Here is a 26,488-nt window from a genome sequence, read left to right as displayed (position 1 = left end):
ACCGACAAACACTAATTGAAAGAACACACACTTTTAAACACAGGATAACGAGGGACTAAGGAGACACACCTGGAATCAAATTAATAATCAACATGAGGATGAAAACTGGGTCACAGAGTGAAAACACACACACAACATGGAACAGAGTCTGACAGTTTTATACTGGATTTCATAATTCATCATTGACTCAACTGATTGGCAAACCACCATTGGTCAACAACAATTGTGTAAATGATTGGAGATGAAGGAAATAAGATCATGTGTTCGCCTACTAAACTTCACAAATTAACATGACTTCTGTAAAAGCACTTCCTTGAAAGCAGGATAAATCATGTAAGTATACGTGATATTTTAATGTAAATCACTAATTTACTTTTATTTTAAGAAACATGTCAAATGAACATTTACTTAACTAAGTATCACTTTAAATACTGGAGCTATTGGTTAAATGATTTTAAATTAATTTGTGTTTTATTATTATCAGTATTAATCTTGACAAACAAGTGAATTATTTTGAAAGTTAAATCATGGACTTCAGAATCACATCAGTGATCCTACTTCTAAACATTTCAGGTAAGATTATTGTGTTAATGGATCAATATAAATTTATCAAAATTCCAACACAGACTAAATATATTTACACAAGAAGGAGAGAGTTCCCTCACTGCTCTCACAGTGACTGTGAAAGTTTGTTTGTCTTCAGTGCCAACATTATGGTCTCATTGTTTGTTTCTTTTCTTTTCTTTTCTTTTCTTTTCTTTTCTTTCTTTTCATTTTTTAAAAAAATCAGGCTCTCTAACATTGAACCGCATCTCTGTGATATGTAAGAATATTTGTGCTCGGAGAGAAACCAATGTGCAGTTGAAGTGCTCTTATGACAACATCCACACCAAAACTGCGTTCTGGTTCAGTGAAAAACAAAGTACAAACTGGAGAAGAAACAATGAACCTGAAGATTTGACTTTAGACTCAGATTACTCAGGACGGGTGGAGCAGATCATTGGTAAATATGAAGCAGAACTCACAATATCAGACGTGAGAGAGAGAGACTCTGGAGAATATCAACTAATGTTCGTGGAGAATGTTGTTAAACATCTCAGCTCAGCGGCCGTCAGTCTAACAGTCACAGGTGAAACTGAGTCAAGATTCTGGTCACTTCAGCTGTTTTCATTTGTCAAGATTTATTAATTTTTACTCTATATTTAGACCTGCAGGTGAGGATGAATCCTGCATCTACAGACCAGAGAGATCAGAAAGTAAAACTGACCTGTGAGACTTCCTGTGATTTGACGTCCAGACCTCAGAATTACTACTGGAAAAAAAAAGGACAATATGTAGAAGATCTTGGTCATTCCAGGAGCATTGAAGTTTCACCGGAGGCTGCTGACAGTTACTCATGTTTTCTTATTGAAGATCTTATGAACTCCTCCTCTCCTGTGTGTGAGTGACATTTAATATTTTTAATATCAGTGTTTGTTCACATGAGTATATGAGGACACATTTAAAGGTATTTTTCATACCAAGACTAATGTTCGTCATGAAAATTATGCGCGATTTCTGCATGTGATTTGTCTGTTCAAGTCCCATTTTGTCACATAAATACAAACTCGGAGGAAGACCGTGAGGATATAGTATGCCATTTAAGACAGGGGGCCTGTCCCAATACCCCACACTTGCAGTCTTTGCACTTGACCACTAGTTACATGATGTCTTTCATGTGCTTTTCCCAAGTGTTCAAATGGCCTTTTAAGTGTGCGTAACACTTACATCAGTGTTGTAAAATTGCATTTTAGATAGCTTTATTTACACATTTTGACTTCAAATACTTTTCACTTCAAAATGTCTGTACAATGTGTCCATATGTAATTACAGATTACAATTTAGTAATTGTGATGCTTCTAAAGAAGTGATTAAAAATCAGTTGTAAATGTTTTACAAACTACACATATTCATCTCCGTACCAATAAAATGTGCAATAATGATTTTTTTTTTCTACCAAATTATATGTAATGTCCAATCAGTGTAACTTGCACTGAAAAGGTTTCCTCATTCTAGTGATTTCAAGGCACATGAGATCCTGAAATTTATTAATGTTGGGATACGCTTAATCTGAAACACCACTAGAGACAGTGTGGATTTAGTGTGCGTTAAGGAAACTTGGCTTGTCTTGTGCACCTACTTCCTGTCTCATGTACACTCTCTCTCAAGTGGCCAAGGCCACAAATGTGGGTATTTGCTCAGGCCCAGTAAAATATCTGTGTGACTGGCACCAAGTTGTAGTTTTATGAAGCCATTTATGTGACCAAAACAGCAATTCTTATTGGTTAGACAGTTTACTTTGTAGTGCGATGGGCGAGAAAAAGATCAGAACCTGTTTCCTATTAACAATGATTTTTTATGACAAATATTCATCTTGACGTGAACAGACCTTCATTATGAGTTTCACAGCAGTAATCTGTGTCTCTTTCAGGCAATTCTAAGAGTGGCTGCTGGGATGTGACTTACACCTCTAGAAGAGTCTGTGCTTTGGTCGGCTCAACAGTAGACATTTCCTGCACATATTCACTTCCCTCTGGTTATACTGTAAATAAAACATTCTGGCACTACCCATCTGGGGGCTTCAAGGATATGCGTGAGGAGCATCAGTTTGCTGGTCGTGTGGAGTATGTGGGAAACAAACTGAGAATCAAAGAGCTCAAGATCAGTGACTCTGGAGAATATCTATTCAGGATCATCACTGACTTAAACCAATACTCTGGATCACCTGGAGTCAATCTTACTGTTTACAGGTAACTGATCATGATAAACTGATTGTTCAAAATTATTTCTGTAAAATTTCTAATAGGCTTTTGTATTTCAGATGCGCAGATGAAAATAATCCCATCTGTTGTATCAGAGAGACAGGAAGTGACATTAATCTGTTCAACTAAATGCACTCTGAACTACAAACATACTTACATCTGGTACAAGAACGGACGACAGGTAACAGATGGATTCACTAAAGACAACAAGCTGTACCTGGACTCAGTCAGCAATGAAGAGCTTCACCAGTATTCCTGTGCTGTAGAAGGTAACACATCTCTCATGATACATGTGCTTCAGTGTGAAATATTTGATGAGTTCAGGTGGTTTCTCTGATAGTCATAATTCACTTCTTTGTGTTGTGAAGATCCAGTGGACAGCACAGCGTTCAGTCATTATACAGTCACTCTGCTTGTGTTTTTACCTCAGTTTTTCATAATAGCGGCTCTGTGGATGTGGTGAGTAAAATATATAATTGCATGATGAATAATTAAATGAATTCAGGTGATAAGAGAGTCCATTATGATTCAATAGGTTTTTCATCAGAATGCATCTCAATTCAAAACTAAGCTGAAAACAAAAGTGAAGGTAAGAAATTATGTAGATATCATATTTAATCTACTTTTGATATAAGAGATGCAAAGGCAACAACATTGTTGTAAATGTGTTTAATGTCTTGCTCTTCATCTGTCTCAGATTCTGATGTTCCAGATGTCTTTCATCTACATCTGCTGTCTGTCAATCAGAGTGATGTCACTGTGTTCTTCCATTGTGACATCATCACCTAGCAACAGTCAGGACTGTCAGTAGCAACATCAGAGATACAGTGATGTCATAGACAGAGACATATCATTTATTGTCTAGTCTGCATAATCAAACAAATCCAAAAAAAACAAAACTATAGTCCTGGGTTTAGCTAAAAAAAACTCTTTAAATATCCCTTAAAATCCAAAGTGGTACAACTTTTGTGTATAATATTTTATGATTTCTTTATTTCTGTATAAGTGCAAATTTTATTTTATATAAAAATGTGGATGAACTGTAACCCACAATAATGATGCTCAGACATCATTTAATAAGCAGACAAACTGGTTATTAAAAAGATTTTGTTCTAATATAGTAATAGTAGAAGGTGTGAAATTTAAATGTTTAAAGGTCTGGTAAATGTTAACTGGTCACCATCATATTGTCCACAATCAGATGAGCAGTTTTTTTTCTTTTTTTTTCTGTTTTATCATATTGTGTCAATCTTCCATCATGCACTTGAACACAAAAATACCAAAAAGTATTATCATTTACACTACAATGACATGAGTGTACCTATTTTGTCATGAGCATTAAAAAAAAAAAAAATCTGATAAAAGAAAAAGCAATTCCTAAAGTCACGTTGCTCTATCCTTTACTGCTATATCTTTCAAAAAAATAAATAAAATAATAAAATAAAAAAAATAAAACTGCTTCACTACTTAACATTTGAGTAAAACAATTAAAAATATACATATATATATATTAGTATCATAGAGGACCCTGGCAGACACTAATGTGTGTGATGGTCAATAAATCACTTCAAATATAAGAGAAATTGTATATTTTTTGTTAGTTACATCCCATTTTAGAGTCATTAAATTAACTTTGCTGACAGTGGTGTAATGATTTTCCAAAACCGTATGAAATCAATAAATGTATTTCTGTAAAATTTAAACACGTTTGTCACAATTCACTTGAAGAAAGGAGCGAGGAGATACAGGAGAATACTTCCATAGAGTTTAATTCCATCAACAAAGAGATACGAACCGAGGAATGACATTTAAGAACCGACAAACACTAATTGAAAGGACTGGGGCTTTTAAACACAGGATAACGAGGGACCAAGGAGACACACCTGGAATCAAATTAATAATCAACATGAGGACGAAAACTGGGTCACAGAGTGAAAACACACACACAACATGGAACAGAGTCTGACAGTTTTATACTGGATTTCATAATTCATCATTGACTCAACTGAAACAGAATTGGCAAACCACCATTGGTCAACAACAATTGGGTAAAAGATTGGAGAGAAAAAGGAAGGAAATAAGATCATCTGATTGCCAGCTAAACTTTCAAAATGAAAACCGCTTTTGTAAAAGCATTTCTTTAAATTTACATTTAATCTTTTAGATGATTTTATACAAAGAGACTTACAAATGAAGAGAACATTAGAAGCAATCAGACCAACAAGAGAGAGCAACAATATACAAGTGCTGTGACAAGTCTCAGTTAGTCTAGCACAGTACACATAGCAAGGTGTTGTTGTTGTTTTTAATCAATTAGAGCTAATAGAATAGATAAGTGCTAGAATTAATTGGTCAGGTGCTGGCGAAAAAGATGTGTCTTTAGACGTTTTTTAAATAATGGCTAAAGACTCAGCTGCTAAAACTGAGATAGGCAGGTCATTCCACCAGCTGGGAAAAGTCAAGGAAAACATTTGTGAGAGTGATTTTGTGCCTCTTTAGGATGGCATCGTTCACTTGCAGAACGCAAGCTTCTGGAGGGCTCATAAGTCTGAACTAGTGAGTTTAAATATTGGTGCAGCACCAGTGGTTGTCTTGTAGGCAAATATCAGTTCGTTGAATTTGATGTAAGCAGCTATTGTTATCCAGTGCAACCTGATGAAGAGAGGTGTGACGTGAGCTTTCTTCGACTCGTTAAAGACCAATCTCGCTGCTGCATTCTGGATCAGTTGCAGAGGCTTGATAGTACATGCCAGAAAGCCCGCCAAGACAGCATTACAATAGTCCAGTCTGGAGAGAACAAGAGCTTGTACAAGGGGTTGTGTGGCCTGCTCGGATAGGAAGGGTCCAATCTTTCTAATGTTGCATAAGGCAAATCTGCAGGACTGGGCCGTTGTAACAATATGGTCTGTGAAGCTTAACTGATAATCAATCACAACTCCAAGGTTCCTGGCTATCCTTGAAGGAGTTATGGTTGATGAACCTAGCTGTATAGAGAAGTTGTGATGAAGTTCTGGGTTTGCTGAGACCACGAGTTGAAGGTAATGGTGCTTCATCCAGCCAGAAAGCAGGTAATCTGTGGTCCAAGGTCCAATAATGGTCCAAGCACCTGTAATTTTCCAGAAAGTTATCTCGTTAGCATTCCTGGCTAATCCTTGAAGGAGTTTATGGTTGATGAACCTAGCTGTATAGAGAAGTTGTGATCTGGGTTTGCTGAGCACACTGAAGGTAATGGTGCTTCATCCAGCCAGAAATATCTGTGGTCCAAGGTCGTTAATGGTCAAGCACATTTTTCTGTCTGTAAAAAAAATTTATTCCGTCAGTTTATATGGCTGTAGCATTCTGCCTGCTTTAAATCAGACACAGATGAAATAGTGTGGTAAGATCACATTTATTTGAATGAATTAATTATAACATTTACTTGAATTAATTAGTGAGAGAGAGAGATGAAAGTTGCTTGTTGCGGATGTTTTTGGACAAAGAAGAGAGGAGAAGGTTTTGAAAAGTGTGTGAGAGTCAGAACAATTGTTAATTTTGTTGTGGTAGTATGTTGTTTTAGCAGTGGAGACTTTTCTTTTTCTTTTTTAAATCAGGCTCTCTAACATGGAACCGCATCTCTGTGACCTGTAAGAATATTTGTGCTCGAAGGGGAAACCAATGTGCAGTTGAAGAGCTCTTATGACAACATCCACACCACTAGCGTAGCCCAGACAAAATCGGGTGAGCCTAGCCTAAAATGCATTAGTTATCAAAATAGGCCAACACAACTACACCTGCTTGAATACACCAGTTTAATCAGAGCATAAGCCTGTATGTCATCATAGTGTTAAGAACATAACGATAAGAACATAATCACGGCGGCCACACCACACACACACACACATCTGACAGAAATCACCATTATCAAATCAGCAGGAGAGTAGTGCATAGTAGTGCACAGTAAAAACAATGCTTGGTCATTGCCACATAAACCACATGAAATAAACAACAGTGACTAGGCAACTACGTAGTAGAAAATGTAGATTGGCTTACTTTTGACTAGACCAATGTTTCTGCTTTTTATTCAGCTCAGCTACCGCAATCGCTAGATGCCTTTGTCCATATTAGGGTTTTCCTGCATGTACAGTTGTTTACTGTGATTAAGTTTTCTTAATTTTTACTCTATTCAGACATGCAAGTGAGGATTAATTCTTCATCTACAAACCCAAGAAATGAGACACTAGAACTGACCTGTGATTTGACATCCAGACCTCAGATTTACTACTGGAAAAAAAACGGACTATATTCAAATGATCTTCCCCATTCCAGACACATTAATACTTTGGTAACACTTTATTTTGATGGTACCTTTTGAACATTCTGTTGACAATAAGTAGTGTTGCACCTTCATGTCTAATAAATTTCATCAGAGTATATCAGTAGACTGTTTGCTTAATATCTGCTAACTCTTTGTTGTCCTGTCTCCCAACAGACATTTTACTGAATATAAGTAACTTTGCAAGTACATGTCAACTTATTTCTAACCCTCACCCTACCAGTCTATTAATACTCTACTAACGCTCTAATGAAAGTTAGTAGACATGTAGGTGCAATACATACTAAAAGCCAAAAAAAAATTTTAAACTGACCATTTAGTATAATATAAAAAAGATACTTCTACTATTACTTTTGAAAAAAAACATGGGAAAAACTCACAAAACCCTTACCAATTTTTACGGTCAGATAAAACACTGTTTTAATTACATACTTAATGCATGATTGCAAAACTCGATGCCCTGCTTGAAGGCCTGAACAACTAAAAACAGTACACAGCATTGCTTGGGCCCAAAATATTAGAACATAAATCCTGCTTAATAACCAGTTTGTATGCTTATTAAGAGAATAAAACTTTCTTCTTACATTTAGCATATGGAGGGGAAAAACCTAAAACCTGGACTATCATTTTGTTTTGTTTTAGATTTGCTTGATTATGCAGACTAACAGTCATTGATGTGTCACTGTTTATGACATCACTGTATGACTGATGATGCTGCTGACAGTTCTGACTGTTGCTAGGTGATGTCACAATGGAAGAACACAATGAAGTTGTAAGCTGTTTTACATAAAGTCTCCTATAGTAGCCTGTGTGTGTGTGTGTGTGTGTTGTGTGTGTGTGTGTGTGTCACTTCTTGAGCAGTATTTATGAAAATGTCCTTTTAATGCTGCCTTCACGTGCTTTCAGAAACTTTCTACTTCCCACTTCTGAAGTTGTAATTACGAGTTTGTCACATTTGCTTTGCTGTCGGAAAGAACAGGAATCATGGTGGACGGCCCATTCATGACTCATGAGTTCATTCTTGCCTGTTTCTTGGGAAAGTCTTAAGCCAAAAGGTATAGAAGATATTTAGACAAGATCCAACAGGTTTGAATAAGATGTAGCATCCCATTGATTGGTAACTATATGAACATTCATTGTGCAATCTACACTTTCTCTGTTCTTGCTGTGTTCAATACATAAAATATGCATCAAATGGTTATTTTTATACGTAAATACACAACACCAAAATCACAAAAAAAAAAAATATATATTTTGAGAAAAACAAATAAAACTTTATATTATAAGATATGTTTCTCTCCTCTGCCATATTTAAAGTTTATAAGCCGCCCAACTACTCAGAAACTCGGGTATCAAAATGATCTCAGAGTTTCCCAGTTACCAGTCCCAGTTAAAAATATGACTTGAGAGGCCGTTCATGTGCAATTTCTGACTAGGAAACTCATATTTACGATAATTACAACAGTGTGTGAAGGCAGCATTATATCTTATAAGATTCCTTTAAGGCTTAAGTTGGATATTAATTTAGTAACTAAAATGCACACGACTCAATATATTGAGGTTTCAGATTAGGTCTGAAAAATTGTTTACTGGTTTTCAGTGCATATCCATCATATTGTGGACAATCAAATGAACTGTTTTTCTGAATGTTATTAATCATTCTGATATTGAAATGGGGGGGGGGATATATATATTGAAATATATATATATATTTTGATGGTCACAGTTACATCACATTTTAGAGTCATTCATTTTACTTTTGTTGAAAATGGTGTAAAGGTTTTTCAAAACCATATGAAATCAACAAACACATTTCTGTACATTTGAAACATGCTGATTGGGAAATTTAAAATCTATAAATCGGAAAGTTCCAAACATAGAGATGCTCAAGAAATGAGTGGTTAAACTGCTGTTGCCCAAGACATTTAAGACTTTAAGGAGAGATACCTCATGCTCTCATAGTGAATCACTCGGTTTGTCAGAGGAGAGGATTTGTCAGAGGATTATTATTATTAATTTTTTTTTAAATCAGGCTTTCTAATATCGAACTGCCTCTCTATGACCTTTAAAAACATTTGTGCTCTGAGGGAAACCAATGTGCAGTTGAAGTGCTCTTATGACAACACCAACATGCTGTTAAGACCTCAAATGTGTGTAAAATTTTTGATTACCCACACTGTAAAAAATTAATCATGAGTCTTGTAATTTTCATTAAAAAATTTTTTACATTTTCCTTACAATATTTTTTGTTGTACAAAAATAACTCAAAGTCAAATACAAACAGACCTTACTTAAAATCCCGGACTTTTGATAATTAACTTAATTAACATAATTAAATATATGAGCATATTTCACTAATAATATTAAAATCATTGAGTCATAGATTAAATTAGTAGACGGATGAAATCCTGTACACAGGAGCAAATTTAGACGGCGAATTCTGTCTCTATGGTAAGTGTAAAATCAGGAAATTTGTAAGAGGGGTTTGTTTCCCACATGGTTTCTCACCAGATTCAAGTTCATGAACTTGAACGCAAATTCACCGTGTTGATTGAAATGAGATGCAAGATTGGAAGACCCGAGCAAGCACCGCTTCTCGCAGCCATATATCATTGACATGGACTCTTTGCCCTCAAATCATCACTGAAGTTCTAATGTGTCTGCATCACGAGATCTGCCTTCCCTGCTGGAAGGAGTAAGATATCAAGGGGATCAAGTATCCACATCACAGCTGGCTATATTTCTCCCTCATCTCTGAATGTCTTCATGAAGTGCTATATTGACAAATATTGCTAGTTGTTGAGTAACATATTTGTTTCTTTAGGCCTATTGGTTGTATTTCGACATGCTGATACCCAGTTAAACTTACCACAGCAGAGGCTTGTTTTTAAAGCTGTTGTTTAAGGCTATCTGATTTATGAAACATGCTTGCTGCTTAAGGCTCAGCTAATATTGGTAATTATGTTTCTTTAATCTTATCCAACTATTATTGCAACACGCTGTGTAAAAGTCAGAAACATGCTTGTTGCTTAAAACAATCTAGTGTATCGGTGCTTACTTAACGCACAGTATGTAAATTTCGCTACTAAAGGTTGTTATTCAAATGCTAACAACGTCATCTGGGGTAATCTTTGGGTATTGACCAAATGCTTGTTGTTTAATCTTTTCAGGTACTGCATTAAAGGGGCATGCCGCTCTTCTCAGCTGCTTATAAAGATGAGCACCTCTTTGCTGCGACTCTCCTCCTGTAAGGGCCATGTTGCCCCAGCCTCTGCAATTTCAGAAGGATATGCTTCTCCTTTTTAGATTTGTCATCAGTTTGTGGTAACATATTGACAGCCTATGGTTTGTTTGGGGGTTATTAGTTTTTGCCCAGAACAGAACAGATCCATACCGCCAATCCACACTGTATGCAAAGTGTTTTAAAGGGTTAGTTCACACCCCCAAAAATTTGAAATTAGCTTGTGTTTTACTCACACTCGAAGCATCCTAGGTTTATACGACTTTCTTCTTTAAGACGAATCCAGTCAGAGTTATATTAAAAATTGTCCTGGCTATTCCAAGCTCTATCATTGCAGTCAGTGGGTGTTGCATTTGAACAGTCCACAAGTCGTCAAATAAAACTCGCTCATTCATAATAAAACGTGCCGCAGACAGGTTCGGGGGGTGAATAAAGCCCCCCTGTAGCGGATCCATGTGTTTTTGTTCCCAAGAAAATATCCATATTTCAAACGTAATAAACACATTTCTCTCACTTCCACTGACTTTCATGCACTGAAGCTGCTCCGGCGGATGACGTAAGATGCGTGGTGTTGCGTGATTAGTGACGAATGCGGAGAGAGAACAAAACAAAACGCCAGTCACGAATTAAAAGTACAAACCGAGGATTTGTAAAGAAAAAATGTCTGACGATTTCAATATAAACCAAGAGAAGACTGGTCTTCCTTTGCTAAAGTAAGGAAACTTTGCTTCCTTTGCTCCTATAATTAAACTCGCGAGGACTAGCATATCTCAGAGGCACATGCGCTGCGCCATACTTTGCTGCGTCATCCGCCGGAAACTGCTTCAGTGTGTGACAGTCAGCGGAAAGTGAGAGAAAAAGTGTTTATTACGTTTGAAATATGGATATTTTTCTTACAAAAACACATGGATTTGCTATAGCGGGGCTTTATTCACCCCCCCAGACCTGTCTGCGGCATGTATTAGTATGAATGCGCAAGCTTTCTCCGACTGGATTGGTCTGAAAGAAGAAAGTCATATACACTTAGGATGCTTCGAGGGTGAGTAAAACACAAGCTAATTTTCATTTTTGGGTGAACTAACCCTTTAATCATTTTGACGATAGTGGACCTGAAAGAAATACTATTATCAAACCTGCTTCCCTGTGTATATTTGAAAAACTATTTAAAGTGTCCACATACAGCTTAGTTGTTAATACAATAAAAATCTAATATAAATAAATAATAAAATTTAAAACTACATAGCCTAAGATGTAAATGTAACTGAAATTAGTCCAACATAAAAGCATGAAAAGTAGTGTTTAGGTACAGCGGTTTTCAACCTCAAACATTGAAGAAAACCATGAAAAAGTATTAATTCACGTAATATGGTTTCTATGCCATCAATGGAGCTTTTCCACTGCATGGTACGGCATGGTACGGCTCAGTACGGTTCACTTTTGGGGGGTTTTCCACTGGGTACAGTACCTGGTACTTTTTTTAGTACCACCTCGGTTGAGGTTCCAAGTGAACTGTACCGTAAACTCTGCTGATCACGGATTGGCCGAAGAGAATCGCCACTACCTGGATCACTGAACTTGTGACACAAACACAAAAGAACTGCTACAGTATATTTAACTCAGCACAGCCTCTGCTTTATAATAGATGAGCAGATCAAACAAGAGCTTCTTGAACAGACGAAGAAGTTTCGTTGTCTGTTGAGGAAGCACAGACATTCCTCTCGTTGATAGCAGAGGAGCGGACCCAGTGAGAGCTTGATGGGGCGACACAGAATGAAAAAAAGTTTTATAGGAGTTGCGACAGTAGAGGCGGCGCAACTATAACGACATGTGAATAATCCCTCCCACTCTAAAGCGATACTAGTCTGCAGTGGAAATGCAAACCGTGCCGAGCCGAGCCAAGCTGTGCCGTACTATACTGAGCCATGCCCAGCCGAGTCGTACCACGCAGTGGAAAAGTACCACAAATGGCATTCTTCAAACAGACATCACCTTTATGGGACATGAACACATCATTAAAGAGATACTCCACCCCAAAATGAAAATTTTGTCATTAATCACTTACCCCCATGTCTTTCCAAACCCGTAAAAGCTTTTTTCATCTTTGGAACACAATTTAAGATATTTTGGATGAAAACAGGGAGGCCAAGTAAATAACAGTGTCAAGGTCCAGGAAAGTATGAAAAGCATCATCAGAATAGTCCATCTGCCATCAGTGATTCAACCGTAACGTTATGAAATTTACTGGGTTGATCTTTTTCACGTTTCCTTGGTTGGTAGATGCACCGGGGACCTGATTATAGCAATTAAAATCTGGAAAAATCTGGTTTTCATGATATGTCACCTTTAATAGTCATTAAAGCCTAGTCATTTTTCAAAACCGTATGCAATGAACAAATGCATTTCTGTAAATTTGAAACATGTTTTAAACAAGATTTATGCTTATTTGTCATTGACTCAGCTGTTTGGGAAACGTAAAATCTAAAAAATTAACTGTTAAGTTCCAAACACAGAGATGCTCAAGAAGTGAGTGATTAACTGCAGTTGCCCAACAACAAGTGGGTAAAAGACTGGAGAAAAAGGAAGGAAATAAGATCATCAGATTGCCTGCTAAACTTCAGACACTGACACCACATTTCTTTACCCATGTTTTAACTTGAGACAAATTAATGTAGGAGCTATTGTGATAAATGGCTTGAAATTAATGTGTGCTTGCCTCACTACGTTGTTCTTGTTGTTTTACTCTAGACCAAGAAGTGAATTATTTTGAAAGTTAAAGCATGGACTTCAGAATCTCATCAGTGATCCTACTTCTACACATTTCAGGTAAGATTATTGTGTCAACAGATTGCAATTATTTCATCAAAATGTGTTCCAACACAGACTAAAGACATTTTAGACTTTAAGGAGAGATGCCTCACTGCTCTCATAGTGAATCACTTGGTTTGTCAGAGGAGAATCTCTCCATCAATGCAAAACCTTTTGGTTTCAGTGTTACTTTTTTTTTTTAATTAGGCTCTCTATCATTGAACCACATCTCTGTGACCTGTGAAAGCATTTGTGCTCTGAGGGAAACCAATGTGCAGTTGAAGTGCTCTTATGACGACACCAACATCAAAACTGTGTTCTGGTTCAGCGAGAAACAAAGTAAAAACTGGAGAAAAAACAATGAACCTGAAGATTTGACTTTAGACTCAGATTACTCAGGACGGGTGGAGCAGACAGTCACAAAAGAACATTCAACACTCACAATATCAGACGTGAGAGAGAGAGACTCTGGAGAATATCAGCTCATGTTCGTGGAGAATGTTGTTAAACATCTCAGCTCAGCGGTCGTCAGTCTAACAGCCACAGGTGAAACTGAGTCAAGATTCTGGTCACTTCAGCTGTTTTCATTTGTCAAGATTTATTAATTTTTACTCTATATTTAGACTTGCAGGTGAGGATGTATCCTGCATCTACAGACCAGAGAGATCAGAAAGTAAAACTGACCTGTGAGACTTCCTGTGATTTGACGTCCAGACCTCAGAATTACTACTGGAAAAAAAATGGACAATATGTAGAAGATCTTGGTCATTCCAGGAGCATTGAAGTTTCACCCGAAGCTGGTGCCAGTTACTCATGTTTTCTTACTGCAGATCTTATCTCCTCCTCTCCTGTGTGTGAGTGACATTTAATATTTTTATTGAATTAGCACTAATATAATATCAGTGTTTGTTCACACATGAATATATGTGGACACATGTAAAGGTATTTTCATACCAAGATTAATGTTCGTCATGTAAATTATGTGCAATTTCCGCATTCGTGTGTCTAAATCAGGGTTCCTCAATAGACTGCCCGCGAGAGAAAAATGTTTGGCCCGCGCTAATTTCAAATAAAGTGGCATGAAAATTCAAACGCAGCATCAGAAAGCGACGTTAACTTACATCGTGTCTACACCGGAAGCGAGCGGCGCGGAGCAACGCAACAAAATACAATAGAACTCTGTCTACACTCGATGTGGCGCAGCGCGGCTGAACGAGACTCAAAAGTCCGAGTCGGTAAAATGATCCGAACTTCCCATCACTACGCAGAAAATAAAATCCATTTCTGAAATAGAATTCTGTGTCGCTTATTGTCACGTGTTGCTGTCGCGGGTGGTTAGGACAAAAACATGTAAGAAAAAAATACTTATCACCTCGCCTCACCACTTCTTTTTACAAAACACGTTACAACATTATCACCCCCAAAAAAAAAAATAATAAAAAAAATAATAACTCACAAAGATCGAATAATTGAATCTGCAATTAGGGAAAGTGGAGAGAAGAGATCCAGTCTGGAGATGAGCAGGAACAGTTGATTTGCATGGCAGACATGGAGATCCAGATTTTTTGTTTATTCATATGTTTTTAATATTCAACAGGCAAAGTTCTTCTGTATCTAAATGCAAAAATGTTCATAATTGTTTGAATAAAACAGACTACTGGGGGAAAAAATCTGAATATTTATATTGTGACCATCTTTTGATTATTTAACAAAAGCAACAATAATATAATAAGCGTAATAATAATATATATAATATATATATATATATATAGATATATATATATATATATATATATATATATATATATACATATATACATATATAAGCCCTTGGCTTGGTATCGTTGGCCGAATTCGGCCCCCAGCGAAAACTATTTGAGGAACCCTGGTCTAATAGAGCCATTACGTCACAAAATTATTGACTTGGAGGAAGACCATGAGGACTTAGTGTGCAATTTAAGACAAGGAACCTGTCAAAAACAGCCAGAATATCGATTGTTGTTCATGTCACTTTGATTTTGCCACAATACAGCACTCCACAATACACATACCGGTAGTTTCAAAGCAGCTTTAAAGAAAATCATAATGTTATTTCTTTAATGCCGTGAACAAGTTTTAGGGCTGGGTGATATACAGTATATAAAGATGATACAAGTGATCATCTGGATTTAGTTCTAGCTGTATTGTATTATAGTGTTTTCTAGCAGAGTAAGTGTAAAGGCTTTTGCATGGCTTTGTTTTATTATTACTTTGGTGTTGAAATCAGGTGCATGTAAATGACAGAAAACCCTATTCTTGGCCACATGTCAATTTTAATGGATCACTGGTTCTTTAAGTCATAAGGATCTCTGTTGAGTCCAACTGCCTTTAATTTAAGCAGATAATCATTTGTTTTCCTCCTGTTTTCACAGTTTCTCCTACTAGTGCCAACCAAGTTGCAGGGTGTTCTTCCACTCACTAAGTGGGTGTGTTCCATTGCATACCCTCGATATTGTTCCTAAACAGTGATAGAGATTTAGTGTGCTATAAAGGGATGGTTCACCCAAAAATTTATGTGACCAAAAGCTCAAATCTTATTGTTTGGACAGTTTACTTCTCTACTTTACTTCTTTGCTATGGGTGGGAAAGAGATAAGAAACCCTCTCCCAATAACAGCCATTGAGTCAAATTAAAATGTTTATCACATTACATTTTCACACTGAACATTTATCTTGACATGAATAGACCTTAATTGTGAGTTTCACAGCAGTAATCTGTGTCTCTTTCAGGCATTTCTAAGAGTGTCTGCTGGGATGTGACTTACACCTCTAGAAGAGTCTGTGCTTTGGTCGGCTCAACAGTAGACATTTCCTGCACATACTCACATCCCTCTGGTCATACTGTATATAAAACATTCTGGCACTACCCATCTGGGGGCTTCAGGGATCTGCGTGAGGAGCATCAGTTTGCTGGTCGTGTGGAGTATGTGGGAAACAAACTGAGAATCAAAGAGCTCAAGATCAGTGACTCTGGAGAATATCGATTCAGGTTCATCACTGACTTAGACCAATACTCTGGATCACCTGGAGTCAATCTTACTGTTACAGGTAACTGATCATGATAAACTGATTGTTCAAAATGTTCCCTTTATAATTTCTAATAGTTTTTTTTTCTTTCTCAGATACGCAGGTGAAAAAGAGCCCATCTGTTGTATCAGAGGGACAGGAAGTGACATTAAGTTGTTCAACTAAATGCACTCTGAACTACAAACATACTTACATCTGGTACAAGAACGGACGACAGGTAACAGATGGATTCACTAAAGACAACAAGCTGTACCTGGACTCAGTCAGCAATGAAGAGCTTCACCAGTATTCCTGTGCTGTAGAAGGTAACACATCTCTCATGATACATGTGCTTCAGTGTGAAATGTTTGATGAGTTCAGATTAAGTACCTAATATTTAGTAATATTATTTAATATTTAATATTATAAGTATATTTCTCTTTATCTTTGAGTATATCTGAGTGTGTTTCATGTTTCTTGTTTTTGTTCCCAGAAATCGAGTCGAACACCGCTTTACTGAGTACTGTAATCATACTGTTCGTGTTTCTGATTCTTGCACTCATAGGAGTCCTGTGGTACAGGTAAAAATTTGTTTTCATCTATTGTGTCAGTTATTAGGGCTTCTGTGCAAACTAGCGATGTGCACTACAACTAATTTCAATGATGTTTAAACTGACTTTTGTAACCGTCTAGTCTAAAAGGAAGAAACCCTCAGAAAATAGTTAAAAACATTGTGTGTTTATGTGATCCATTTGAAATACTTAAACTATGAATCAAACAGTCAAATAATTCCAGATACCTTATTCAAATTGTTCTTATTTTTCCATCCACCAAGTGGTTAAAATTTACAGCACTGATGGAAACAAAAGCAGCAGACAGGATGAATGAAAATTCTGTGCATATACTATGCCGTATGCAGCTGTGCATATAAACAATATTTTATTAGGCATCATACAGAGATAACATGAAAATGCTAAGGAAACCTGAAGAAACTCAGTTACCTTTCATTCATAATGTTTACTCATTTAAACTGGTAAATATGATCCCACACCTAGCTCGTCTTCTAAGCGGACATTTCTCTAAGCACAAAGTGACAAGAAAAAAAATAAAACAAACAACTTATGAGAAAAAAAAAAAATAAATTATCTACTACACAAAACAACCACTCAAAACAAAATATTTTAAAAAAAAAAGTTAACATTAAAATGAGTAATGTTGTATTAACAAATTTTGGGAGGAGCACGTGCAGATAATTAACATGGCCAGTCCATCATCAGTAATTACACTATCTATCCAACCAGCACAAGAGAGAACCCCTATAAATAATCAAAGCAGCCTTCCCTTCATTATTTCTGGTCTTTCAGCATTCGGTTCGTTCCTTTGCCTTAACAGACCCAATTTTTTCCCGTCCAAACAACGAGACCTATACACGGGATTTTCGGATCATTTTCGGATCCTCTGCAACAATCCACTAGCCCCAGGATCACTCCTTCTCCGCCAGTCATCGCCACCGAGCCCCAGGCTCCAACATGGCCTCCGCCCGGCTCGACCAGCCACACGATTTCCCCGACGCCGAGGCTTAACCTCGCCTCTATTGCCGAAACTTCCAACTTCCCCGGCATCCTCATATCATTAGGCCGCACCAACAATTCCTCCAATCGGAAAGTAGACAGCATTTAAGCCTGAGGCAAATGCTGATTAATTCTGACGCACTGTTTTCGTGGAGGGTTAACAAAGCGGATATTTACAATCTATTCGTCACCCTGCAAATCAGCCAACCTCACTCTTAAATCCACTCCAGCCGCCAAATCGGCCAATAGATCAAGCAAAGCCCCGAACTCGCCTTGCCCGACACCACCATCACCCCGCAAAAGACCCGGCTCCCCTTAAGTGCTAGGTCATAGCGGCAGGCCATCAATGAGCCTGGGATCGCCCCAGATCTCACCACAGCAAAGCCTCACTCGCTTCCCGCTTCGGCTCAACCTTTCACTGCGGCTCTTTCGGCCGCAGCGTCATATACAGCCGGGCCTCCAGTATCAGACGCTAGCGTGAGGCTGCCTCCGCTAGCGCACGGGCCGGGTTGCAAATTAATTTTAGGTTAAGTTGCTAAAAGGCAGGTCATTTGTTGCTAAAAAAAAAAAGATAAACTACGTCCTGACATAAAAGGATGCCCGTATCTTCACTCACCACTGCTGCAGCAGTGCCTGCTTCTGCAGAAGCCACATTCTCTTTTCAGATAAAAGGACAGCAATTGTGAGTAATTTTCTGTCATCTTTTTAGGACTGTATTATGAAGAATGTGCAAGTAAATATCTTAGCAACAGCATGGAAATGAATAGCACGTATCTGCACAATTAACATTATAGGTATAATCAGATGTCTATTGGTACTATGTCACATGACTAAGCATGCGTCATCGTTTTCAAAGCCCACACTACAATGCGAAAATAGCATTTCAAACTTATCCACTTTGGACAGCGTTTCCAAAAAGCTCAGTTTTCCTTGACAAAACGCTGTCTCCGTGTGGACGCAAAGCCAAATGGAGAGAAAGATGCGTTTCAAACGAAAGGTATTATTGTGGACAAGGCCTGAGGAATTGCCAAATCTAACAACAAAATGGCTAAGTTGGCAACACTGCAGGCTACCCAGGCATTCCAGCCTGCCCCGCCAAAAGTCAAAAACCCTTCCACCTTCCTGCGGCCTACAACTACAGCAGCTGAAGCAAGCTTGAAGCTGTTTCCGCTTGCAACACTGGCCCCCACATCTCAGTCTTCCCTCCTGTTACATTTAACCTCTTTTCCTTTTCAACGGCCCACAGCTCCCGTAGCAGTCACTAGCGTGAAGCTGCTTCCGTTAGCGGTACAAGCTACATAGGTTCTTCAGGATGTCACACACCCTACTCCCTTCCCGTGGCCTACAGCTACGGCAGCTAAAGCAAGCGTGAGGCTGCCTCCGCTTGCAACACAAGCCCTTACATCTCAGTCTTTCCTGCTGCTACTTCGAAACAGTTTTTTTTTAGTGGCTCCCAGCTCCCATAGCAGAAGCTAGCGTGAGGCTGCCTCCGCTAGTGGTGCAGACCCATCCACAGCCTTTTCCTTATCCCACTCCCAACCCCCTACCCATGGCCCGCAGCCCAACCGTCCATCTCTAGCGTGAGCATGTCTCCGCTAATGGCGCAGGCCTTGACGCCCGCCATTCCCCCTCTCTTCCCCACCCATTTTTTCTTCAGCATTACCTCCCGAGCCGTCTCAAGCGTGAGCATGCCTCCGCTAATGGCGCAGGCCCCGACGCCCGCCATTCCCCCTCTCTTTCATCTTCTTATTCTGCCCCTGGAGCTTTCCCAAGCGTGAGCACGCCTCCGCAAGCGGTTCCGGCAGCTATCTTTCCTCCTCCCGCTTGCATGCTCGCCCTTCCTTCTCTCTATCTTCCGCCACACCTCTACCCATCCCTCCAAACACTCTTGCCTCGGAACCACCCCCCGTAGCCAGCACCATCAAGACACAGATTTTGTCAGAAGCCAGAGGCCTTCAAGACCTACATGCGGTCAGACCGCTTCCATATCAAAGAAGCTCACCGAACCCTCATCAGCCGACCCCTTTAATGCCAGTCTATCCCTTTTCACTAGAACTCCTGACCCACCATAGCTAACCCCCTTTAACATCACCTAATCCATCTATAACAGCCCATCCCCACTCAATAAACCCCACCAGCACCATCCTCACCCAATTCCCACACTAATTCCCACACTGCTGCAGAAGTCACCGCTCCCACAGGAGCTTTTCCATATTTCCCCACTGCCACAGCAGTGCCTGCTCCCGCAGGAGCCTTTTCTGTAATTCCCCACTGCTGCAGCAGTGATTGCTCCCGCAGGAGCCTTTCTGTATTTCCCCATTGCCACAGCAGTGACTACTCCCACAGGAGCCTATCTGTATTTCCCCACTGCCACAGCAGTGACTACTCCCACAGGAGCCTATCTGTATTTCCCCACTGCCGCAGCAGTGACTGCTCCCGCACGAGCCTTTATCTGTATTTCCCCACTGCTGCAGCAGTGACTGCTCCCGTTGGAGCCTTTATCTGTTTCCCCACTGCCGCAGCAGTGACTGCTCCCGCAGGAGCCTATCTGTATTTTCCCACTGCTGCAGCAGTGACAGTTCCCGCAGGAGCCTTTATCTGTATCTCCCCACTGCCGCAGCAGTGACTTCTCACGTAGGAGCCTTTATCTGTTTCCCCACTGCCGCAGCAGGGACTGCTTCCGCAGGAGCCTTTATCTTTATTTCCCCACTGCCGCAGCAGTGACTGCTCCCGCAGGATCCTTTCTGTATTTCCCCACTGCCGCAGCAGTGACTACTCCCACAGGAGCCTATCTGTATTTCCCCACTGCCGCCCCGCAGGAGCCTTTATCTGTATTTCCCCACTGCCGCAGCAGTGACTACTCCCACAGGAGCCTATCTGTATTTCCCCACTGCCGCAGCAATGACTGCTCCCGCAGGAGCCTTTCTGTATTTCCCCACTGCCGCAGCAGTGACTACTCCCACAGGAGCCTATCTTTATTTCCCCACTGCCGCAGCAGTGACTACTCCCACAGGAGCCTATCTGTATTTCCCCACTGCCATAGTAGTGACTGCTCCCATAGGAGCCTTTATCTGCTTCCCCACTGCCGCAGCAGTGACTTCTCCCGCAGGAGCATTCATCTGTTTCCCCACTGCCACAGCAGGGACTGCTCCCGCAGGAGCCTTTATCTGTATTTCCCCACTGCCACAGCAGTGACTGCTCCCACAGGAGCCTTCATCTGTATTTCCCCACTGCCGCAGCAGTGACTGCTCCCACAGGAGCCCATCTGTATTTCCCCACTGCCACAGCAGTGACTGCTCCCGCAGTAGCCTTTCTGTATTTCCCCACTGCCGCAGCAGTGACTACTCCCACAGGAGCCTATCTGTATTTCCCCACTGCTGCAGCAGTGCCCGCTCCCGCAGGAGCCTTTATCTGTATTTCCCCACTGCCGCAGCAGTGACTGCTTCCGCACAAGTCTTTATCTGTATTTCCTCACTGCCGCAGCAGTGACTGCTCCCATAGGAGCCTATCTGTATTTCCCCACTGCCGCAGCAGTGCCCGCTCCCGCAGGAGCCTTTATCTGTATTTCTCCACTGCCACAGCAGTGACTACTCCCACAGGAGCCTATCTGTATTTCCCCACTGCCGCAGCAGTGACTGCTCCCGTAGGAGCCTTTATCTGTATTTCTCCACTGCCGCAGCAGTGACTGCTCCCATAGGAGCCTATCTGTATTTCCCCACTGCCGCAGCAGTGCCCGCTCCCGCAGGAGCCTTTATATGTATTTCCCCACTGCCGCAGCAGTGACCACTCCTACAGGAGCCTATCTGTATTTCCCCACTGCCGCAGCATGACTGCTCCCACAGGAGCCTTTATCTGTATTTCCCCACTGCCGCAGCAGTGACTGCTGCCACAGGAGCCCATCTGTATTTCCCCACTGCCGCAGCAGTGACTGCTCCTGCAGGAGCCTTTCTGTATTTCCCCACTGCCGCAGCAGTGACTACTCCCACAGGAGCCTATCTGTATTTCCCCACTGCCGCAGCAGTGCCCGCTCCCGCAGGAGCCTTTATCTGTATTTCCCCACTGCCGCAGCAGTGACTGCTCCTGCACGAGCCTTTATCTGTATTTCCCCACTGCCACAGCAGTGACTGCTTCCGCAGGAGCCTATCTGTACACTGCGTTCCAAATTATTATGCAAGTGACATATCAATAGGATTTTGGTACAATAAAGAGTCAGATTTATGTTTGTATTGTTTTTCACATCTTTTTAGATAACTGGTATCAATCTCAGACAGGTTTGGTCAATAGTTTGCCAGGTCTTCTTAGGTAAATAGAAACCCTACTTAAAGAGGTTGTTCCACAGTATTAAGCAAGTCACAGTTCTCATGAAATATGGTGAGGTAGAAAGATCTTTCTGAAGATGAAAAGTATGAAACAATGCAATGTCTTCCAAAAGGCATCAAAACAAACAATATTTTGCGAAAAGCTAATAGAAATTATTGAACTGTCAAAAGTTTTGTGAGTGACTTAGAGCACAGAAGATCTTGGTCAGTTAAAGATTTATTAAGGAACGTTTCTGTCAAACAAATGAACTGTATTGTAATGCCAGCTGTAAAAAAGCCACTGCTGAGCAGCAGACAGGTGTTTGAAGCTACTGGAGTCTCAAGATCCTCTCCATGTAGACTGGCAGTTGTGTGTAAAGCTGCGTTTCAGTCACTGCTAACCAAACCTCACAAAGATAAACCTTCATATGTTGTTTACATGTGTGTCTGGCATTTTTAATATGCTTAAAGACAAACCATGTGCAACTTCATCAATCAGGCGAGTATTTTCTCCTTAAAACTGTGGTGTGCCAAAGTGTCTGTTTGAAGCACCTGTTTCCTGCCGCATGTAACCAATCCTGTCAACTTGCAGGGTGGGGTTTTTATATCTGGTAAAAGGTTTCTATTTACAAATTTTTTTTGAAGCATTGAGTAATGTAGCTAATCATACACATATCCGTTGATTTCTTGAATGCAGTGGCCAATCAGAAGCACTTAAGTTAGTCAAAATCCACTCGCCGCTTAAAACGTTCTGTTCAGCGATGAGTTCTGTGCGCTCCCGGATCCTCTCACTATAAAAAACAAGTGACACGATGTAAATAAGACACTAACTGCGCTTTGATTATAACGTTAATGAAATTGCGATTAACTAAGAGGAGTGACAGCTTTTTGGTGGTTATAAGGGGAGCGCTCTTTGTCTTTCTAGGCTGTAATCCATTCAGAATTTGAATATATTCACTTGCAAATTCATTCTCGAAAATAGTGAATGACATAGTGATAACTATTAATCCAAGATTGCCATTGTGTAGCGTTTACTATGGCATTTACTTCTGTTAACTTTGAAACTGTGAAGGTCCGAGTTAGTGCGAATGAGTTAAGGCGGGAACTAGGTAGCATATTCCTGGATACTCAATGTGGTAATGATGTCAGTGGTGGATTTAGGCATGGGCGACATGGGCATCCGCCCAGGGCGGCATCTTGCCAGGGGTGGCATGAGGTGCCTGCACCAGAAAAAGAAATAAATAAATGAAATGCTCTATCAGGTTTTTACCGCTCATTTGCATGGCACGTCAATATCATGTCACCGCGTGGGTCAATATCTGCTCGGGCCTTGGTGTGCGCCCAGAGAAAAGTTCTCTCACTTAGACGCATACGGAGGGTGAACAAAGTCCGGGATAAGGCTAAAAGTTGCCTAATGTTTACCCAACGCGCATCATAAACCAGATATGGGGGCCATGTCATAAATTATTTTAATACGAATGTATTTGTATTTAACTTGATCAGTTTATTAAAAACATTGTAAGCTACACTTTCTTTTACACAGTTATTCAAACAGCTAATAAAAATTATACCGAAAGGGGGTTCACCCAGGGCACCATACAAGCTAGAACTGCCACTGAATGGTGTAAAGTTACATTCATGCCATTTTAAGATTTTTTTTTTTAATAAAATTTAAAAAGGTGACTTTTAAGGGATACAACTAGTGACTGCAATGGGACTTTTAAAATAATACCATCTGTCTTGCTTCTTCCTCATTGGTTTACCATGAATGTGTGTGTGCTGAGCTTCGGAAAGTTGACACTGCTGTGTAAATGAATGGGTGGTGATGGTCAATGTGTTGCGGTTTTGGAACGAGCTGGTTTTGAAGCTTAGTTTCAGTTGGTGGACTGTTTAGATTGTGAGGAAGAAGTCTTTCAGTCTTTTAGATCCATAATTTTTTTTTTTTTTTGACATGATACCTTTTAAACTTTTAAAAGAGGAGAAAGACTAATTCATCTCAACAACATGTGGACAATAACGGGAGTGTACAGGTGAGAGGATCTGGACAAACATATTTAATTTCACATGCACATGCTGAAATATATTTTGTGTTCGGTCACTGATATTTTGTTTTCTGTCATCTTTTCTGCCCAAACTCTCAGTCGGGTTCTGCTGCGCTGTTTGATAATACTGCAGCCTTGTCTACGGTTTCCACAGAAGATCACATGAACGATCAGGACATTCAATATTCAGCTATTAATTTCAAGCAGTCTCACACAAAGAACACATCATCAGCTCCTACTGTGGTACACTCACCCACAGATGATGTTCATTATGCTGCTTTGAAGTTCAGCTGAACCTTAGCTAAGCCCCAGCTTAAAATAGACCTACAGTACTAAACAACCCAACTGTTGCTGTCTGCTGTATTGTGACCAAGCTTTTGCTCATATCAAATGTCTATGAATGTCCTGCATATTTGCATAGTTTTACGGAATTTTATAGAATTTACTCAAATTTATGGACAAAATGTTGAGGTGTGTGATTCATAGGAGCCTGTAGATAATATATGTATTTTTTTTCTTTTCCATTTTTTCATTTTTTCTTTTAATAAACTTTAATAAACTTTTCTGTTCATTAAATAACCCAGAAAAAGCAAACTGTATCATGGTTTCCGCTGCTTAAAATGGAGCTTTGCCATTACAGAAAATAATGAAATATATAAAAATATTTTTTTAATTCTATTTTTAAATAGAATTTAATTCTGATTAATTCAATGTTTTTGAATGTGTTTTTGATCATAAAAATGCAGCCTTGGTGAGTATAATCTGGCCCCAAATTGACATATAATATGGCATTTATTTTTTTATAAGAAATTAGGCATTTATTTTTTTAAAAAAAAAAAAAAAAAAAAATTTATTTGCATTACATGTAATTTACTATCATAAAATATGAAAAGGTTTAATAAAAACAATTATCTACATTTAAATTAAATTAATCTCAAAACATTTTTAAAACAATTTATAAAGCAACATAAACAATAAATAAATCAAAAAAAAGCAAAGTTGTTTTTGAGTTGTGATTTTCTTCTTTTATAAATAAAAGAAAAGGAAATTCTATTCCTAAACACTTTCAGAGAAATTCCAGTTACAAAACTGTACTTATCATGTAGCTTACATGTCATCTTTTAAAAGAATGTTTTATTGTATTATTATATTATATCTATTATACAGAATTACATTATGCAACTAGATTATTTCTATAAGCAGCATATTCTTGAAAACAGAAATGCTTTTCTTAATTACAATTAGACTAAATGGAAACCAAATAATATTTTCAGGCATTTCATCCTTTTCATTATGGAATGAAATGGACATATTTTGTGTTCTATGTGGGACTGTATTGTGGTGCCCCAATCTCCAAATTTTAGGGGAAAAGAAAAGCGGCTTCAGAGTAGAGCAGCATTTATTGATAAAACAAAAGTCCTTCATCATTTTAGGCCTATATCATAAAAACAATGAAGGATTAAATTGAGGTTTTAATTAATATAAAATAAAGTGCTGGTCTTGAAGTGATCTCGAGTCTTACTTTGTCAACTAGTAAGAGACGTTATTGTCAAATGCACTGGTTTGTCATGTGACTAAATATAAAATGTGACTTGACACTCCTAAAATTCAATGATTATTAAATACCAGTGAGTCGATGCCAAGGGTGTGTAGTGGGATGTTTTCAAGAGTTTCATCAACTGGGAAATTATAAAACAGTTCTAATGAATACAAAGAAAAGAAAAGAAAAAGAAAATGGCAATATCAGTGATACAGTGATGTCATAGACAGTGACACATCACTGACTGTCCAGTCTGCAGAAATGGCAATTCAGTGATCTGTTTTACTCTTAACAGTCTGACACATTTTGACTGCGTGACAGTCTGCATATTTCAAAAAAAACACAACGCATGGTCCAGGTTTTAAAGCAATTTGCTAAGTGGAAAAAAAACCTTTTATTCTTTAAAGATAATTTAAAGGGGCACTTTTGTGTTCTGTTTATCTTAAACTTCTGATTTATTTTCTGTAAACACATTGGTAGACTTCAGTGCGCTTCATGATGCTGAGCTGCAGTAACATTTTAAGCTTTTTGTTTGCTACAATATTATTTATTTTATTTTACTGGAAAAAAACTGGTGATTAGTATTTGTGTTAACATTTTAAAAGGGCACCGAGCAGTTACCACATCCTGTTAGAACACAGTCAAACATTTATTTAGTTAATTTATGGATCTGAAGCGCTATAATTTAAAGCTTTTTGTTTGCTTTAAAACCCATTCCCTTTTACTATATTTTATATATTAAATATATATATATATATATATAGATATATACTTGAATATGAATTGAAATGTGTTAAAAAATAGCTAATATATTTTTTTATTTTTTATATATAT

General features: G+C 38.9%; 1 protein-coding gene across 2 annotated transcripts; it reads left to right on the top strand.

Moving 5' to 3' along the window:
- Positions 1–87: 87 nt before the first annotated feature.
- On the top strand, positions 88–24,713 carry LOC109106954 (sialoadhesin-like). 2 transcript variants are annotated; one of them, XM_042711938.1, is made up of 9 exons: positions 88–333; positions 485–573; positions 791–1,129; positions 1,207–1,440; positions 15,928–16,245; positions 16,320–16,529; positions 16,697–16,784; positions 24,048–24,102; positions 24,214–24,686. In XM_042711938.1, the coding sequence occupies exons 2-9, from the start codon at positions 528–530 to the stop codon at positions 24,406–24,408; spliced, it is 1,485 nt and encodes a 494-aa protein (XP_042567872.1). In that variant the 5' UTR covers positions 88–333; positions 485–527; the 3' UTR covers positions 24,409–24,686. The 2 variants fall into 2 exon arrangements, with proteins under 2 accessions (XP_042567872.1, XP_042567873.1); XM_042711939.1 differs by lacking the exons at positions 88–333; positions 485–573; positions 791–1,129; positions 1,207–1,440 and adding exons at positions 12,961–13,177; positions 13,367–13,705; positions 13,783–14,013 and having other exon boundaries at positions 24,214–24,713.
- Positions 24,714–26,488: the final 1,775 nt, after the last annotated feature.

This window comes from Cyprinus carpio, chromosome A22 (genome assembly GCF_018340385.1).
Source record: "Cyprinus carpio isolate SPL01 chromosome A22, ASM1834038v1, whole genome shotgun sequence".
Lineage (NCBI taxonomy): Eukaryota > Metazoa > Chordata > Actinopteri > Cypriniformes > Cyprinidae > Cyprinus > Cyprinus carpio.
This window is presented reverse-complemented; position numbering and strand designations above follow the sequence as displayed.

What these genes read in the sequence shown, in the direction of transcription:
- LOC109106954 (XM_042711938.1), top strand. Translation starts at nt 528, where the DNA reads ATGGACTTCAGAATCACATCAGTGATCCTACTTCTAAACATTTCAG. An exon ending in GAACTCCTCCTCTCCTGTGT is followed by an intron (nt 1,441 to 15,927) that starts GTGAGTGACATT and finishes TGTCTCTTTCAG; the next exon opens with GCATTTCTAAGAGTGTCTGC. An exon ending in GTATTCCTGTGCTGTAGAAG is followed by an intron (nt 16,530 to 16,696) that starts GTAACACATCTC and finishes TTTTGTTCCCAG; the next exon opens with AAATCGAGTCGAACACCGCT.